Source organism: Perca flavescens, chromosome 10 (genome assembly GCF_004354835.1).
Source record: "Perca flavescens isolate YP-PL-M2 chromosome 10, PFLA_1.0, whole genome shotgun sequence".
In the NCBI taxonomy this organism is placed as follows: Eukaryota; Metazoa; Chordata; class Actinopteri; order Perciformes; family Percidae; genus Perca; species Perca flavescens.
In genome coordinates this window covers 21684224-21701948 of record NC_041340.1, presented here as the reverse complement: position 1 = coordinate 21701948, position 17725 = coordinate 21684224, and the positions used below count along the sequence as shown (strand labels likewise).

At 41.1% G+C, this 17725-nt stretch overlaps 1 protein-coding gene across 3 annotated transcripts in view; it reads left to right on the top strand.

Moving 5' to 3' along the window:
• gabrb2a (gamma-aminobutyric acid type A receptor subunit beta2a) overlaps positions 1–17725 on the top strand; it is a 31367-nt gene that overhangs the window by 883 nt on the left and 12759 nt on the right. For 2 of the 3 annotated variants that reach the window (XM_028588847.1, XM_028588845.1), the window contains exons 1-4: positions 222–313; positions 435–535; positions 961–1028; positions 11476–11696. In XM_028588847.1, the coding sequence (XP_028444648.1) occupies positions 240–313; positions 435–535; positions 961–1028; positions 11476–11696 (464 nt within the window). In that variant the 5' untranslated portion in view covers positions 222–239. Of the gene's footprint in view, positions 1–221; positions 314–434; positions 536–960; positions 1029–11475; positions 11697–17725 lie in introns of those variants that run through there. The other variant, XM_028588848.1, reaches the window with a different exon arrangement.

The window sequence follows — 17725 nt, the reverse complement described above, 5'->3', positions numbered from 1 at the left end:
CCGCTGTTGTTCATTTCACTCCTGGCATACATGTTTGCTTCTTCATTACGCACAACCACTTGTCCCTTTAATATTTTTCTCTGCAATGGAAACTGCTCATCCACCATCATCAGTCTCCACTCTTTGATCTTGGGCTGGCTGCACGCATGCGCCTCTCATTGGCTCCTCTGCACTGTCTGGAGTAAGTTGGATGCGCGCTCTCCTCACTCGCATCCCGAAACCGCCTCAATACTGTTGCGATGGGGAGGATCAGGAAAAACGACTTTTGGATTTTGACTTTTTCTTTACTAGTGACTTTTGTCTGTGCTCAAAGGTAATCTCGTTTTCCTTTTTTGGTCCTCTCTGTCTTGCATGTCATGTAGCCTCTGTTAAAGCGTGCCTGGCGTGTGATATTAATAAGCTGTTTTGCATTACACCACCTTTTTCTCCCACAGCGTCAAGGATCTCAAAGATCCGAGCAATATGCCTCTGGTAAAAGAAACAGTGGACAGACTGATGAAAGGATACGACATTCGGTTGAGGCCAGATTTCGGAGGTAACGAGCACATTGAAACGGAATGTCATGTTTTCACGCCCTCCTGACGTGCAATACATGTGTAATGAATCGCAAAATCTGCTTTAATTTACATAATCATTCATTCATTCATAGCCAAATAGGCCTTTCCAATTAGGCTATGAGAAATGATGTGCATATTTAATTTGATGGAGGTGATAAGACAGGCTCTTGAACGTGATCGATCCCGCTCATCAATGTTTGATTATCCCACTAAAAAGATTAAATTAACCGCATTTAAGCTCATCTTCGTCTTAAACATGAGTTTTTTTGCCCAGGCTGATGATGCACAAGTCTCCTGTAGGTGGATGTGAGCAGAGAGAAACCTGAGCGCACGTCACGAATTTGTTAAATTTACATGATGAGAGAATTATTCATCTTGTATTAATGCCTCTTTTCCTTCACAGGTGCGCCGGTGGCTGTGGGAATGAATATAGACATAGCCAGCATAGACATGGTGTCTGAAGTCAATATGGTAGGTGCATCTTCATGATTATTAACGCGCTTAATGTTGCCAATTGTGCCTGGCACGGTTGGAATACCCCAGAAGTGGGCTACTTATCACGGGTCAGTGTGTGTGATTGTGAGCTGGGATAATGTGAGCCAGGCCGAGGCATCTTGTGAATACATTCTTTTTTTTTTTTTTTGAAGGCTTCCGTTCCCAAACACATCATCGCCATCCTCCTCTCAGTCTCCGCATTTGCAGCTCTGGTGTGCTGCTGCATTTGAATTCAAAACACACACTCACTGGCGCACTCGGACGCACAGCCCCGGCAGCGCGCGCGGATAGCTGTGTGTGTGTGTGTGTGTGTGTGTGTGTGTGTGTGTGTGTGTGTGTGTGTGTGTGTGTGTGTGTGTGTGTGTGTTCCTGACTGCTTCACGTTGTCAAGCCTCGGTGGTGTAATTTTGTTGACACGCGCCCACCCCTCCTCATCCCCTCTCCTGTGTCCTCTCCATGCAGTTACCTTTAAAATGAAATAAAACACTCTCTTCGTCTCCAAACTGGCATCCTTTGGTGTTCTTTAAGGCTTTTAATTCGGGCGACCAATCACTTCATCACCGACTACGTAAATTATCTTCCCCCTTACTTGTCAGATGACGTAAGCAATTTGTTAATAATAAATGTTCATGTTCAATCATACAGCATTGCAACAAAAAAGGGCTTGAGCTTTGGTGCACAAAGATGAACGTTATGTGCGACTTGGAGAGGACAGGGGGAAAAAGTTCAGCAGCACATGCAAGAGCACCCCCTATTGATCCCTGTGGCAGACAGACAGACAGACAGACAGACAGACAGACAGACAGACAGACAGCAACCCACAGGAAACTGATGGCAATTACTTCAGTGTAGCTTGGCTGCATTAAATAGACTCTATGTCTAGTGTAATATTACTGGTTTTCCCCATTGGATTTTTGATGCTTTTAGAAATATATTAAAGGCAGTCTTTGCAAAGAATGTGAGAAAAGATAATTTACAAAGCAGCCTGTCCAGTGGAGCAACATAACAGAGATGTTATATAAGAGCATGAAAAACCAGTTTGCCAGTAGGAATGTCAGAGAATGTGTTTTCTATTATTAATCGAGTCAGTTTTAAGTTTGATTCGGCAGCCTGTCAAATGTGGCCTGTGGTCATTTTAAACTGCACTGAATAGGTTTTTATAAATACAGCAACATGTGCGAGTTTGAAACACTGAATATGGTCAGAGCTTTTCCTTTGATGGAAATTATTTATTTTGGTGGAGGATGCAGCCAAAACGGATGTGCCTTGGGGGTCCAGGGAGATTTTAAATAGAAACCCCTCACTTGCTTTGGCCTCTCTCTTTCTCCCTCTTCCTCCTCCATCCTTCCCATCTCACCACTTTGACTGGATCCCTGGCTGTGACTCTGGGCTCAGCAGCCATGTAATCCATCTCTGCCTTGCTCCAAAGGGTTATCTTACTTAAGGAACTAGGCATCTATGCGAGCATTCATCTGGAAAAAAACACTGCTTCATACATCCGTGTGAGTGTGTAACAAAACACAAAACTGTGCACAAACAGTGAATGGCGGCTGACGTCATGCAACTCCCTGTGGCTATGAGAGAGCGTTCATCTCCCCCATTTCTCAGAAAAGCTCTCCCTGCCAGATCTGCACAGGCGTCCCTCTGACACGGCGGACAAATTTAGACGAAAAGTTTAAATAAATAACATCCAAAGACCTCAGAGGACTTGTGTTCCACACATTGTTGTCACCTTCTGAAAAATCCTCCCTGCGACTTACATAACACGTCGGCTTCTCCTCCTCATCCTTTCTTTACGTCCATCTCTCTTTGGTACAATAGAGGAGAACAGCAGCTGACGAGATTGATCTCAGAGAAATCAATAATATCACCGTGCACCGTGATCACGAGGATGGAGTTGGTGACCTGTGCTCGGCTTTGATCTTGCTCATCAGGGGCAGCCGCTTTCAAGATTAAAGTGCTGAGAGGGAAAACAACACAGAGAGGCGAGGATGAAACCAGAGAAGGCAGTAAAGAACAGGGTGGGAGAGAGGTGAAGGTTACTGTGATCAGTTTCACCATCTCTATTGATATCTATATTACGGTGGAGGCCAGGGGAAACATTTCTAGCAGACCCTGTTACCACAAGAGAGCTTCAGACAGTGCTTCATTTGCCCTTCAACATAAACTTTCCTTTTTTCTACTTGAGTGGCTTTAAGGTTGGAAAACCATCTTATGCCACACTGTCTGACTCTGTCACATATTGATCCTTTAGCATCTTGTTCCAGCTCCTTATTGAAGCCATATGACGCTCGATCATCAAATGGATATTCTAGATCTTTTGTGCGTCATTTAATATACAATTTTCTAAAATTTAATAAGGAAATATTTGGTGTTTTAGAAAACGTTAGTGTGTCTATAATAATCAAAACATAATCTGTGGTTTGAGCAGTATTTAGATGTATACCATGAGTTTGTAATGACTGTCCCAGCAGTGCTTCAGCGAGGTGTGAGGTTCTTAAAAACACAACTCTACAGATGCTGCAAATAATCTGCTTATTATTTAATTGATCATTTGATAATTGATGACTTGATAATTGTAAGGACTGTCAATTGTAAGTTCCTGCCATTTTTTTAACATAAAAATTACTTCAGAATTACAAAACGTCAGTGTCATACGTAGTCATTTCAGGGAACCTTAAGGTCCTCTTAAAGAGGGAAAAAAACATCCTACATAAATAAAAATGCTCTTTGGGCAGAACATGGAGAAAAGTTGTATGAAAAGCCTTTATTCAGTTAGGCACATCCGTTAAAATGTTGACTGGTTTTTAACTGAATTGCTTCTAAAGAAAACTGAACCCCTTGTTTATGATCAGACCATGTCAGTTACATACATTTTGCATGTAAAGTATTTGAACCTGACGGAAAATGGAGTCATTTGCTGTCAGAAATTAAAGAATATGATTGGGTTGGAAATGAGTATTTGTTAGCAGGCCTGCCATCATGGCGGTGAGCAGGTCTGGGCTGTAGACAGCTGCTCGCTCTTCTAATTAAAGATAAAAAGGCCTCTGGTGGAGAACGAACTCTGCATTTTGGTCTGGGCAGATTAAAACTATTGTGGCATTTTTTCTTCTCCGCTGACATGAAGGGCAGGATGGTAGTTGAGGTAGTTTTTGCTTTTCTGTGCACATGTAAGGCGTTCACGTTTATACGTGCCATAGGGGAGTCACTTTTTTTGGTGAGTTCTCTTGTGATCCACAACGATGGCCCGTTGAGGCTCAAAGGTCAGCCGCGTTGTCGGGCAATAAAAATGTGCAGGTCAGTCAGTGCCGTGGTAACAGCCTCGCCTGCATGACATTACAAATGGGCTATTTTGAGAGGGAAGTGTCCTCCGAGTCCGAGGTGTGACCACACATCCTTGCTGACTCACTAGGGTTAGTGCAAAATAAGGCACAGATATGATATCATGGCCGAGACCCCCCCAACCCTCCACCCCCTGTTTATCTCTGTCTGTCTGTTCAGCGCTGGCATCCCACTCCATCACTCATCTCCCTCACTTAGCTGCCTAAATTGCATTTGCATAATGCTGTTTGTTTTTGCTGGAATCACAGATCCAGGAACCGAACCGTGGTTACGGTGCATTAAAAAGTGTTCTGCACACAGGCAGTGCAGCTGATTAAATAAAAGTCGAGTCTGTTGTCTCAGCAATGCATCAGCGCTGTATAATGTCTTCAGCATGCCATCTATATGTTGAGTAGCTACTATATGCACGCCAAGGCTGGAATAACGAGGGAGGAAAATTAGTATTTTTCTTCATCCCGCTTGTTAATTACATGTAAAATACCTGAGGTTGGTGGTTGTTAGGAGGCGCTGCCGGTACTATAATACTGTTCTCTGAATGTTAATTAGCTGGCTGTGAATTAAAAGATTTAAACAAACCAGCTGTGGTGGCTTCTGGGATGGAGGAATTAGTGGGGCGTGAGCTTTCCCTTTATTACGATCATTATCCTGACAAGCGCTCAGGTCCTCTTTACATGAGTTAGGGGATCTGGCCATAAGATAACAGGAGAGCCGATGACCAGAGAGAACACGACGCAGGCCTCGATGTTCCACTACATCCGTGTGAAGGAGGCAGCTTCTTGTGTCTGTGAATTAGCAACCATTTTGATCTTGTTTGTCCAAACTGATCCTGTTCCATTTTATTTTCAGCTTGTGGAAAATAAGCTTGTGTTATTTTTACTCAGTGTTGCTATGACAACGCAGCCTCTTTCTTCTTTTTTGGTGGATCTAGGGAAGTCAAGGAAAAGCAAAAATGGCCTCATTTTCTAGGGACTTTTTCAACATCATAATCCAAGTTAAGGTGGTTCTGTTTTTGAAGATGCCAGATTGTTTTTTTGCATTTTGTTGATATTTTGCCTATTTAAGAAAAGCTGATGATACAGGATATTTCCCACAGTGTTAATGGCTATACAGTAGTATCTTAGATTCTAGAATCTTATTTCTGTGTCACCTCTTTTCGGTGACTTTTCTGAGGTTGCTGCAAAAAATTTAATGAAAACTATGACCCATGCACATTTTTATACAGATATATATATACTTTTTTATTTTTTAATTTTTTAATACAAGACAGATTTTTGTCTCTTTGTTCGTCTTGTGCAGCTTTGATTCTGCTGGCTCTGTTTGCTCAGCTGAGCTTTCCAAAAAGCTTAAGACAAGAATGCAGGTTGTCCAGAACAATGTCATTAGTTATGCTGAGTGGACACAGATTAAAATGAGTAACATATTAATATGGTCAGCAGTATAATTACAGCACAAGAACAACACTTAATCCTGCAGCTGTCTTACATGCACGCTGGGGTCTGTGTTTAATGTTTAGTCCATGGAGACTGGGTTAATTCGAAGATGTCAGAAGAGACCATGAGCTTTGAAAAATATACATTTTGTGTATCTGAAATTAAAACCTGGTAAAAGAAAGGTTTGTAAAATGTGCCAAAATATGCATATATATTAAACATTAGGTGTCATACTTTTCAATGGTTGTGTAATTTTCTTAAATCATAATTTATTTGCCCTGTACATTTGTAAACCGAATAGAGGCTTTCCGAAATGCATTTCTTCTAATGCACTTTATGTTAATCCGATTTAAAAAAAATGAAAGAGTAATCCTATTTGTTTTAAACACTTAACCTTGCAGAGTCCCACTGCAAGAGCGAAGTTCCGCCAAGTTTAAATTGGTCATAATATTCTTTCCTAATAAAACAGGGAGTAAGTTAGCCAGCTCCCTTAAAAGCCCTTAATAATGTGTTTATGACTCCCTTAATGATTCTGTCAGGCATTTTCTCCACTGGAGCTAAGTAGCTGAAAAAAGACCCGTTGGAAAGAGAGTCATGAAGGCGTCCATGTTGTCAGTTACCTCAGGATGTGTATGCAACTCATTCAGAATGCACTAACTCCCTCTTTGACCCCTAATATTTAATTTTAAGACCATACTTAACTGGACACAGCTTGACCAGTTGATGTGCTGTGGCATCTCTTCCAGCTTGTAGATGGGAAGCATAAACAGACAAGAGGCTGAGATGTCTGCAGACGAGCTTGTTATTGCCCAAACGTTGAATCGTCTCCTCGTAGCTGTGCACAGTAGACAGTGTTATTATCAGCAGATTCTTCCCTGCTTCTGCCTGAGCACTCTGCAGCAGATGAAAGCGTTAAGCAATATGGTGGACGTCTGTCTGGTCCCGTAAAGCTGCAGAGGAGAGAGAGAAGCACACATACCAGCTTTCATACCAGCAGTTCATGGACTTGGTTTTTTAACCTTTTTTTTTAAACCGTTTTGTTAAAATTGTCTTTACTTTCCACACAGATCACAATGCTGTATGTGTACTGTCTTTTTAAATAATTGCATAATCAATAACCCCAATGTAAATGTTGGGCTGTGACAAACATAGAGACTAGAGCCAAATGAGGACTCGGTGGCTTGTTGAGATTTGCCCGTTTTCAGAGGCAATTTCAAATGAGATTTGAGGAGCAAAGAGGTGTCAATGGGATTTTGAGGTTCTGTTTATGTCCTATTTACCCATCAAACTGTCATTTTTCAACTATAACAAGGTAAATTTGGTTTTGCATTCTATCACCCCTTTAAAACAAAACCGTATGGGAGTGGTAACTATTGTCTTTTCAACAAACTGCAAATCTGATGGCAAAATACAGAAATCAGAAACCATAAAGCATTGTTTTAGTAGTATAAATATAATATATGCAGAGGTTTTAACAAAATGTCTTTATTAGCTATTTAAAAATTAAGATGATGATGCTTAGAATTTGTATGGGCTATACATAAACAAATATACATTTATTTTGTTTGCAAAAAAATAATTAACAACAAAAAAACATAAGTGTTAGTCTGACGTTTCTGATGTTTGACGTTAATATAGTCTGGCTTACCGGATGTCCAGTGCTGGGATAAAGCCTGTCCTTCCCCTTCCGTTATCTCTGTAATCGATTTTGCAATGATCATTTTAGCACTATTTAGCGCAGGCCAAGATGATTGTGATTGGTTTATAGAAATACAAACATCCCAGTGCGTTTTTTTCCCCTATTCCAGAATGATATGTCAGTGTAGCCAGACCATACTCCAGGGCTGACGGTGCTGTGGAGATAGGGCTTTACCAGACTAGGGTCAATTAGACCCCGAAAAGGTCCAACTCCCTGTTAGACCTCTTATGAACAAGGTTTTATAAAACTACAATTACAGAAATCCTAATAAACTAAAAAGAACATGTGAAAATGTGTTACATTTAACCATGTTCAAAGTGACTGGGGAACTTTTAGTTTGTGTTGATTCTGACAGTTCAAAAATTCACGAAAAGTCATGATGTATCAAGCTGATAAAACAATATGGTTTTTGAGTTGTTATAGAGGGCGGGAGAAGACAAAGCGTGCACCTCCTGCTTTTTTTTCTTCAATCGGGTACAGAAAATCAGAATGAATTACTGTCATTTCCGTTTGTAGACTACAAATGAAAATGAGAGTGACTTTATTGGTGGACATGTCTTTTCATGAACAACAACAAACAGAAAGGACTACTACACATAATTGAAATTAACAGAGCGGTGTGTATTGTGTTCCATGAGCAGCTCCCTCCCATGTCAGTTGTGACAGCTGATGTAGTTGTAATGGAGGTCTTGTAACAACTGTAGCCTGTCAGATTTCTCAGGGAAACACAAATGTACTCCTTGTCACTCTGTCAGATTCTTAATGGGGGTTTGTTAGCCCAGAAACATATCTGTAGTGAGACACTGTCACTGTGCAACCAGCCTTGATGTTTTTTTTGAGTTAGCCGGGCCTTGTTTGTATCGTCATCGTCCTAATATATTCACTGCTGTCAGTTTTTTTTTGTTAATGTTGATGCTCTCCACAAGATGTCTCCCTCACTGATGCTCACTGGGCTGCCTGTGTGATGTTAATGGAGTTTCTAAGGAGTGTGACAAGGAGACTGAAGGTCGCTTCAAAAGGCCTTTTTCACAGCATACATTTTGACATGTCACAGCAGGAAAAGCACAGGTGTAAATACTAAAATGAATGATGGCTAAAATCATTTTAGCTGCTTCAGTTTCAGTGTCCTGTTTTTGTTCATGCTGTCATACTGTCATGGTTTCCTGGGACACTTGAAAAGAACGAAGCCATCGCTAATGTTTATAGCAACACCTGTGCTTTTCTTACTACTATGACAAATCAAATTGTCTGCTGTGAAAAAGACCCCTTTGCTGTGTCCAAAATCGTCGTTACTTACTATATAGTGCATTATATTTACTCTCCACCATTTTATTTGAGTGTCTTTATTCTCTGAATTGTATTCACTATGTCATGCCCAGAAAAATTCCCACAATGTGAGTGAAAAAGGACTGTCTGACTTTCTGCTAAAAATCTCACAATGCAATGTTCCACATTTTATGACAGGAAAATTGACCTGACAAATGAAACTGACTCATAAGTGTCCAAAATCTCATTTTACTGCCCGCTATTAATAGTGTAAAACATTGAGTGTCTATTATATTGGGAGTAGTGAGTGATTTTCCATAGTTTTGCTATTTTGGTCCATTCAGTACACACAACATCTGTTGCGTGTCTGTCCGTCCTGGGAGAGGGATCCCTCCTTTGTTGCTCTTCCTGAGCTTTCTTCCATTTTTTTCCCGGTGAAAGAGTTTTTTCGGGAGATTTTTTCCTTATCCAACTCGAGGGTCTAGGAATACAGGGTGTCGTATGCTGTAAATTTGCGAGTTGCAATATTAAGCTATATAAGTACATAATGTCACTTATATTAAGTAGTAAGTAATATAAACGACTTGACTTTTCAGTGAGGGAACAAGGAAATGATTTTGGGCACAAGCTATAACTAAAAATCCTTCTGGTGCTTAAATCATTAGTCAGTTACTATCATACAATTTAGATAATTAATCATTCGTAGAAGTCATTTATCAAGCAGACATTTTCTTGTTTCAGCTTCTCAAATGTGAGGATTTGCTGCTTTTCTCTGTTTTATATCAATGTGATTGGAATATTTTTGGGTTTTGAATTGTTGGTTGGACAAAAGAACAAAACATGGAATTTTGACAAATCTTTGATTGTGATTGGCTTTTCCCAGTGTTCTGTTATCTTAAAGATTTGTCAATGAATCTAAAAAAAATAATGAACATATTAATTTGATAATACCAATTATTAGATGTAGCACTATTTTTACTGTAATAAACAAATTAAGAGCTATGAATGCAAAGGTGTGTGACACCACAGAGACCCTGGCGCTCCCTTGCTACCATATCCACCAAAACGTTTCACTCCAGTTCCAAAGTATATTAAAAAACAGTGGTAGGCAAAAAAAAAAAAAATAATACAGAAAGAACGTTGCGGAAAGTCTGTGACACCATATTGATAAATTACTTCTGCTTCTTGTTGTTAACATTGTTACCACAGGGCTCCGGTTAATATTATAAGCTTCAGTTCTCTAATTTAGTCAGAGACAGGTTTAGCTATATCTAGCAACTTCTTCCTCTCAGAGGATTCAAGCTGCTTGTGTTTCTGTGTTCCTTCATCAATATGACGAAGGATGGCAGTCAAGACAGGAACGTATTGCAGGAGATGCTGCCTCAGTGGGTGATGTACACCGAGTCTGCAGGCAGCAGCTAAAGATCCCAAAGGTGATAGAGATATCCGATCGACAGTCTGATAATGAGACAGAGAGGGAGTGAGTGTGAGAGAAGGGTTCAGTGGGAACTCTTGTACAACAGGATAAGGATGCGGCCGTCCTCGCTTGACTTTTCACTCCTGAAAAAATCAACATGGCAGCAGCTCATGTATTTTTAGATGCCCTTTTTACGCAGTGCTTTGGTCGCGCACACTGCACGCAATGAATAATAACAGTTTAGGAGCGAAAATGGCAATTGCTTTGCAGTGTCACACCAATGTGCGATGATAAAAGAAGAAAAAAATACTTGAAAACATAGAAACACGTCGATAAGTAATGATGATGGCTGCTTGGAGTAAAAGCTCAAGGGCCTCATTTCATGGACCGTATTTTTTAATTTGTTTTCCTACTCATCGATTGCACTGCAATACACTGCAACAGAGCAGTTCCAACTGCAGTGCTGTGTTTTAATGTGACAGTGTGGGAGTCTTTTTTCAAGAGTGAGAAGCAAAGAAAAGAGAGAGAGCGAGCAAGATAGAGAGAGATAGTTTACTGCTACATCTTTGAGCATGTGTAAAAACAAACTATACAGTGGAAGTTTAGGTTTTTCACATTTGGAAAACTCACCTAAATCTCAGTAGTTTGGTTGTTTATTATGCAGAATTAGAAGCAAAAAAAAAAAAAGACAGGGATGAACCCCCAGCTGCAGACATTTACTGATTTTCATTAGACAGAGTACTATCTCAATCAGAAGGTGGCGTCAATTGTTTTGAGTGGAAGCAGATATTGTTTGCGTTAGACAATAGTCAGCCAGCTGAGAAAGTTCCCCTCTGGTTATGGTCTCAGCATTAAGTGAGGATAGTTGAATATTAACCCCCCAACCCCAGCCACCATGGCCCCTAGTACAGGCGTTGGCCTTTCAGACCACCAACAACCTTTTGGCTGACCTTCTCACTATGCAGAGTCTGTACAACGTGCCGTGACACGTCATGTTCAGATGTAAGCGTGGGGGAGGGGGGGGCATGCTGTTGGTGCCTGACATGTTTCCAAGTTGAGATGATAGTGATAAGAAAACATATTCCTACAGGGTATCAAGGGTATACAAGGGTATCACCTGAAAGATTTAGTCAGTCCACTTAATGGAAAGTGTTTTATTTGGCTCCATAGTGGAATTAACGTCAGCGTTATTGATTCTCACCATGAGTTTGTCTTAAGGTGTTGCACTAGCTTCATTAAATGGACTCCCCCACCCCCCCTGTCCTCCAGGACTACACCTTGACGATGTACTTCCAGCAAGCGTGGCGGGACAAGCGCCTGTCCTACTCTGAGATCGCCTACAACCTGACTCTGGATAACCGAGTGGCGGATCAGCTGTGGGTCCCCGACACCTACTTCCTCAACGACAAGAAGTCCTTCGTTCACGGCGTCACCGTCAAGAACAGGATGATCCGTCTCCACCCTGATGGCACGGTGCTTTATGGACTCAGGTAAGCCTTTTACAGCTGCCCTTCTTATCGTATCATATTAGTGGATTGATCCAGATGCATAATGAAGTGATGTGATTGTATTAGATGCATTGTGTCTGACTGAGCCCTTTTAATGGAATCTAACTTTGAACTTAAACTTCAATTTCCTGCTCAGCATGACACAACATACAGTTAAAGGATCTTTACTTTTTACAACTTGGGTCTTATTTTTGTGGTTTTGCCATTATCTGTAATCACTCTATTCTACTAACCAAGTTAATAGCTGAGATCTTGGAATGTAATCTTACAATGGAACAGTGCTAAAAATAGATGGTTGGAAGAAACACGAGCTGTCAAATGTAGATAAAACAAATCAGATGGTTAGATAAACGGCTAAACTATTACCCAAACTGTATGCATCCATCACAGTTAAGCGACTGGCCAATATCGTAGTTGTGAGAGCACACAGTTTTCCCGCGCAATCAGGGACAATTAGACATTTTTGGTGTGCTCAACTCAAAAACAAAAGTTTTTTAAGATCTCCAACCTGGTGGAGGTTGGGACCGCCCAAGGGGTTGCAAGGTAATTTTGACATGATTAACAAGATTGCAAAGAAGATACTACGAGGCAAGGCGGGTTTATTTGTGTCGTACCTTTCAACGGCAAGGCAATTGAAGTGTTTAGCTTATGACATAAAAATGCATTAAGACAAGGCATAAAAGAAACACACAGCAATATAAAAAGACACATATGAACAGGATTTAAAAAAGAGAAAGATAAAAATAAGCTTAAAATGACAGTACTATTTCAGGATATATAAATAAACAGTCACATATTTAACTTAATACAATTCAGTGGCAAACAGAAACGTTTGAAACATCTATTTAAAAGAACAATACGGTGTTGTTATACACAGACACAAAAAAAAATCATTTTACATTTTGGCTGTTTTCTTCTGAAATACTGTTGAATTGAACTTCTTCGGGACGTCTAATACTGTTCAAACTATTACAATTGTGTGGAGACCGTCATGCTTTAGTTACAGCTAATAGAAACTGTGACTGTGTGTGGTCCCTATAAATGGTCATAAGACACCAGTGGTTTACATAATGTAAAGTATCTGATCATAATATTTTGTTGGATTGTCGCCATGTTTCCAGATCTCACCACAATGTATTCATATCTGATAGAAATGACGGCCACTACTTTGAAAAAAAGACCTAAATTGTAATAAAGCGGAATCATCCTTTAAACTGTGTATAGGATGAGGTATATGTGTTCATGTTTAAAGCTTTCCCATCTCCTGATGATCATCAATATCAATAATTCATTGGTTCTGATCAATAATAAAACAGGGTGGTGCAAACAGCCAAACTGAGTCTGATTTTGCAGAATGGTTCAACCCGTCTACAAGACGTCTCTTTGTGGTGTTGGACTGTGATGCATCTGAGGAGACTTTCATCCATAATTGATAACTCATAATCAATAATATAGCAGTTCAATACAAACACTGAATCTGTATTTGTACTGACTTCACAGGCTAGCACAGCCCGTCCATCACTGTGCTGCTGCCTCCACTGATATGTCGCCTCTTCATGTATGCGTGTGCGTGTATGTGTGTGTGTGTTTGTGCGTGCAAATGATCTCAGATTAGTGTCCGTGTTTAAAAGATGAGATTATTGTTGCTAATTCAAGATGTTGCAGCATTCAGTCATTCTCTCTCTAGACTGAGATTTTTAGGCTCCAGTCAGACCCGGAACTGAGAAACAGGTACACGAACACAGATGAGCAGTTTACAGTGTTTATTAGAAACAATGTTTGATAGTGGAGGAGGGAGATGGCCAGGATAGCTGCTCCAGGTAGGGTCGAAGCCGGAGATCAGAAGGCGGGTGTGTGGCCAGGCAGCGAAGATGACGGCTGGGTGGAATGGCTGGTTGAGAGCGGAGTGGCGAGGTGAGTAGGCAGCGAGGAGGCAGACGAAAAGCTGATGAGCAGCGGGTCCAGCAACAGAATCTGAGCAGAGAAGGAATGCGTGAGCCAAAACATAAATGAGGCAACAACCAAACTGAAAACAGGGATAAGTCTCTCAGGCACAGAGTAGAGCCACGTTACCACGAGAATGGTTGCAACGAACTGGCGCTGAAGAGGTGAACAGCCCGGGTTGATAACTGTTGGTTGAGTACTGGAATGATCTGCAGCTGGCTGGAGCAGAGCAGGTGAGAGTGGCCACGCCCCTTGACCTAGATCCTCTTGAGTGACATGGAAGCCGGTGGAGACAGACACAGACAACACACACACAAGGGAAAGGGGAACAGGAAAACAGGCAGGGACAGGGAGACAGACACTGATCCACAACAGAGATGCCCTTCTTGTGCAAAGACTGCTTAAAAAATTTAAGTATCTGCACTGCACCAGATTATTCAGCGCTACATTTTGCTTCAACGGTCGAGAAATGTAATTTATAACGCTCTGACTCAATTATATAAGCCCAAACACATATTTTTTGCGTAACACTCAAAAAGCATGGAGGCGTTTAAAGGTGTGCGTGCAGCAGAGAGAGGTGATTGTTACCTCAGTTACGTTGTCCTTGTCAGTGCCGGTGCCTCCCGGCTCCTCCATTATTTGGTTCGTGGGTTTGGTCCAGGTTTTATTTGATGCTAGCAAGTCCAGACACAAGCTTCTGTCAGCCCGGCCAGATGCCTTTGCGCTGTGAGCACGCTGACACATACCAGTAGAGACGGGCCGGCTGGTTGCAACAGCAGGGCTTTAGTGGATGTGGATGAGATGGATAACTGAGAGGAGACTCAGAGTCCTCGATGGGAAAACAGGTTGTATGTTAAAACACAACTGGCCAGAGTGTCTGAGTTTCATTATCTGTTATCTGTTTGGCGACTTGTTCATTTTAGTCCTTATAAAGGTCAACAGTGATGGAAGAAGTATTCAGATCATATTGTTAAGTAGAAGTAGCAATACCACAATGTAAAAATACTCTGTTACAACTAGAAGTCCTGCATTATCAGTAACATGTTCTCAAAAGGTACTCCTCATGCTGCAGTATGACCTGCTGTGAGAATTATTATGCAATATATCATTGAATTGTTATTACTGAATTATAAACATGTAAGCAACCTTTTATTGCTGTTTCGCCAATATGGCGCTAAAGTAATCTACTTTACATACTGTATCTATAGAAATGCATCACAACGCCATTTGGAAAGTAACGATAGTAAATACAGCTGTCAAATACATAGTAGTGGAGCAAAAAGCACAATATTTCCCATTGAAATGTAGTGGAGTGTAAAGTAGCACAAAATAGAGTAGTTTTAGTAGTAATAGTTACATAGAGTAGAAGTAGAAGGAACTGCTGAAGTTCAGTTTATGTTACAATTATTACCATCCATGTACTTCTATTGAAAGCATTAAAATATCTCAGTTTTAAAGAGCCATGTTTCCTCTCTCTCCCCTTTCATATCTGGCTGTCCTTTCACATAGTGGAAACCGTCAAGTGAAGCTCGCTCACACTTCCTGGTCTCAGAAATAATGCAGGAACACCAAATGTATACGGTCTTGGGTTTTCTAAATCACTTTAAATCACTTCTGTATTTGGGTCGGATCGCGTTCTTACCTAAGGTGAATCGAACTCTGTTGCACTTGGAAGTGAACCGAGACCCCCATTTTCAAGATTTCCAGAGTTTGGTTCATTGGTCTGCACCAGAGCTTAGAAGGAGCTTTCACACCACCACAAACGGACCGAACAATCCGACAAAACGCTCCAGTGTTTGGTTGAAACGGATCACACATCTCAGGTGTGAAAGCACCATAAATGTCAGGATGTGTCGACCTCCGCTGCTTCAATTTTGACCATTCTTCTTTAAATTAGTGTCTTTTGAGTACCTTTATCTTTATAGGAGTGTAATATAAATCACTGGTGTATACCTTTTATCTCAAACAAAGACTAGAGATGCTCTGTAGCATATTTAGCAATAGCCTAGACTTTCATATGTGCCGAAAAATACAGTAAATACTAAATAATGACTCCTATATTCTTGTCCAACCCTGTGCACCCCAAAATCCAACCATCTAATCGTCTAATCATCTAATCTAATTGTCTAATAACAATGTGCAAACTGTTGGTATTATATTTTTAAAATTAGTACTAACACAAATTAGTACAAATACATTATTTTGCATCATTTTATTGCTTGTTTGCTTTCATTTTAACGTCAAACACTAATATGTCACGCTATGAGATGCAATGTTGCCTAAATCCTTGCATAATAAGCGGTAAAAGTAAACATATTATTGGCCTCAAAGGTGAATGTGGATTTGTGCTGAACCCACTGAAATTAGCATGGGGAACACCAATAGATTAGAGTGTTTGCAGAAGGCATTAGATGTGTGTGTGTGTGTGTGTGTGTGTGTGTGTGTGTGTGTGTGTAGGATCTGTGTCTGTGGGTGGGTGGGTGTGTGTAGGATCTGTGTCTGTGGGTGGGTGTGTGCGAATGGGCGAGTGATATTTTTGGGGTAGGGGGAGGGTGTTATTTACTCCTTATTCCCTGGATATATAGTGCATCCCAATCCTGCCAAATCCTGGTCTTCAATTACCAGCAGGAGCAGAAAATTACAACAATGCTCCCAACTGTCACTTTAGAGCTCGGTTTGACTCTCGGGGAGAGGCAGTCTGATCTAATTACCCAGCCCATAAAAAGGCTCAGCCAATAACACAGATACCACCCAGGCTGCGAGAAATGAAATACACACACTCACACACACACACACACACACACACACACACACACAATGGAAAGAAAAAAACTCACACTTTCATTTTATGCAGGAAAGGAGGAAAGACCAAAGACATTCAGTGCATGGCTCCTGATGCATTTCGTTAAAAATTCACAGAGAGGGATTGAGAGAAAAAAGGGAGAGCCAGAAAGAAAGAAAGAGACATGAAGGTCAGACTTTATTCAAAATGGAGAAATTATTAGGATTCTCCCTCTCATTCCCCCCCTCCCCTCTTTCCTCTCTCTCCTCTCTGAATATTGTAACTCCTTTTGTGAGAGGACATATCCTTGTGCTATGGAGACTGACGTCCTCTTTTGTCTGGGCGAGAGGAGTGTTCCACTCTGCAGCTCAATAGATGACATCGCATGGCCAAGAGGAGAAAGCTGCTGAGTGGTGGAAGAGAGGGATTTAAATAAGCTTTTTTTTCTGTCAATACCATCAATACAGGCTTAGTATCACCTTCAAAATTATCCATCGCTGTCTCAAACTATTGATCAGGCAGGGTGGTTTGTATGTTGTATGTGTTTGGATGTGCTTGTACTTTGAAATTAAGAAACCTCTCCTTTGCTTTGGCATGCTTTGGCACACGCTGGACTCTTTTTGTTGCCGCTGCATACATATTTTTTTTAAATTTGGCAACTGTGTCTGAACAGGGAGAGACAATCTTGTATGCCATGTTTCCTCAGCTCAACACAGCACTCTATCCAAAATGGAGGAAGCTTCTCCATCTTAATTCAACTTCAAACTTCATTACAATGCCCATGTGATAATATGCCAGTTTAATTAAAGGCACGCAGGTTTGTAACCTGCTTACAGAAATCTCTCTCTGCATTCGGCCTCTGTTGTGACGCTCCCTCAAAATGATATTCTGTCTGGGAATTCATGGTGGTTGTGTTATGTCCGTAAACAAGGTCATTTGGAATAAAGGTGCACAGGCAGCCTGAGGGGGGGTCCACACACAAGCACGCACACATGCATGTGTGCATGCACGCACGCACACACACACACACACACACACACACACACACACACACACACACAGGCTGGAGTGTGAGGGAACATGCACAGAAAAAAAAAAAAAAAAACAGCCTTTTTTTTAGAGCTCCATGTCCTATTAGCTCCGGCGCAGTGCAAATGTAGCGTGTTTGAATCTGCGTAATCTGTTAGAGCGTGGCCTCTCCTCCGGCAGGTTGGGATGAGAGAGATGGACCAGCCCTGATGTTGATGAAGCGCAAACAAGCCTGTGCTTCATGATCACTGCTACT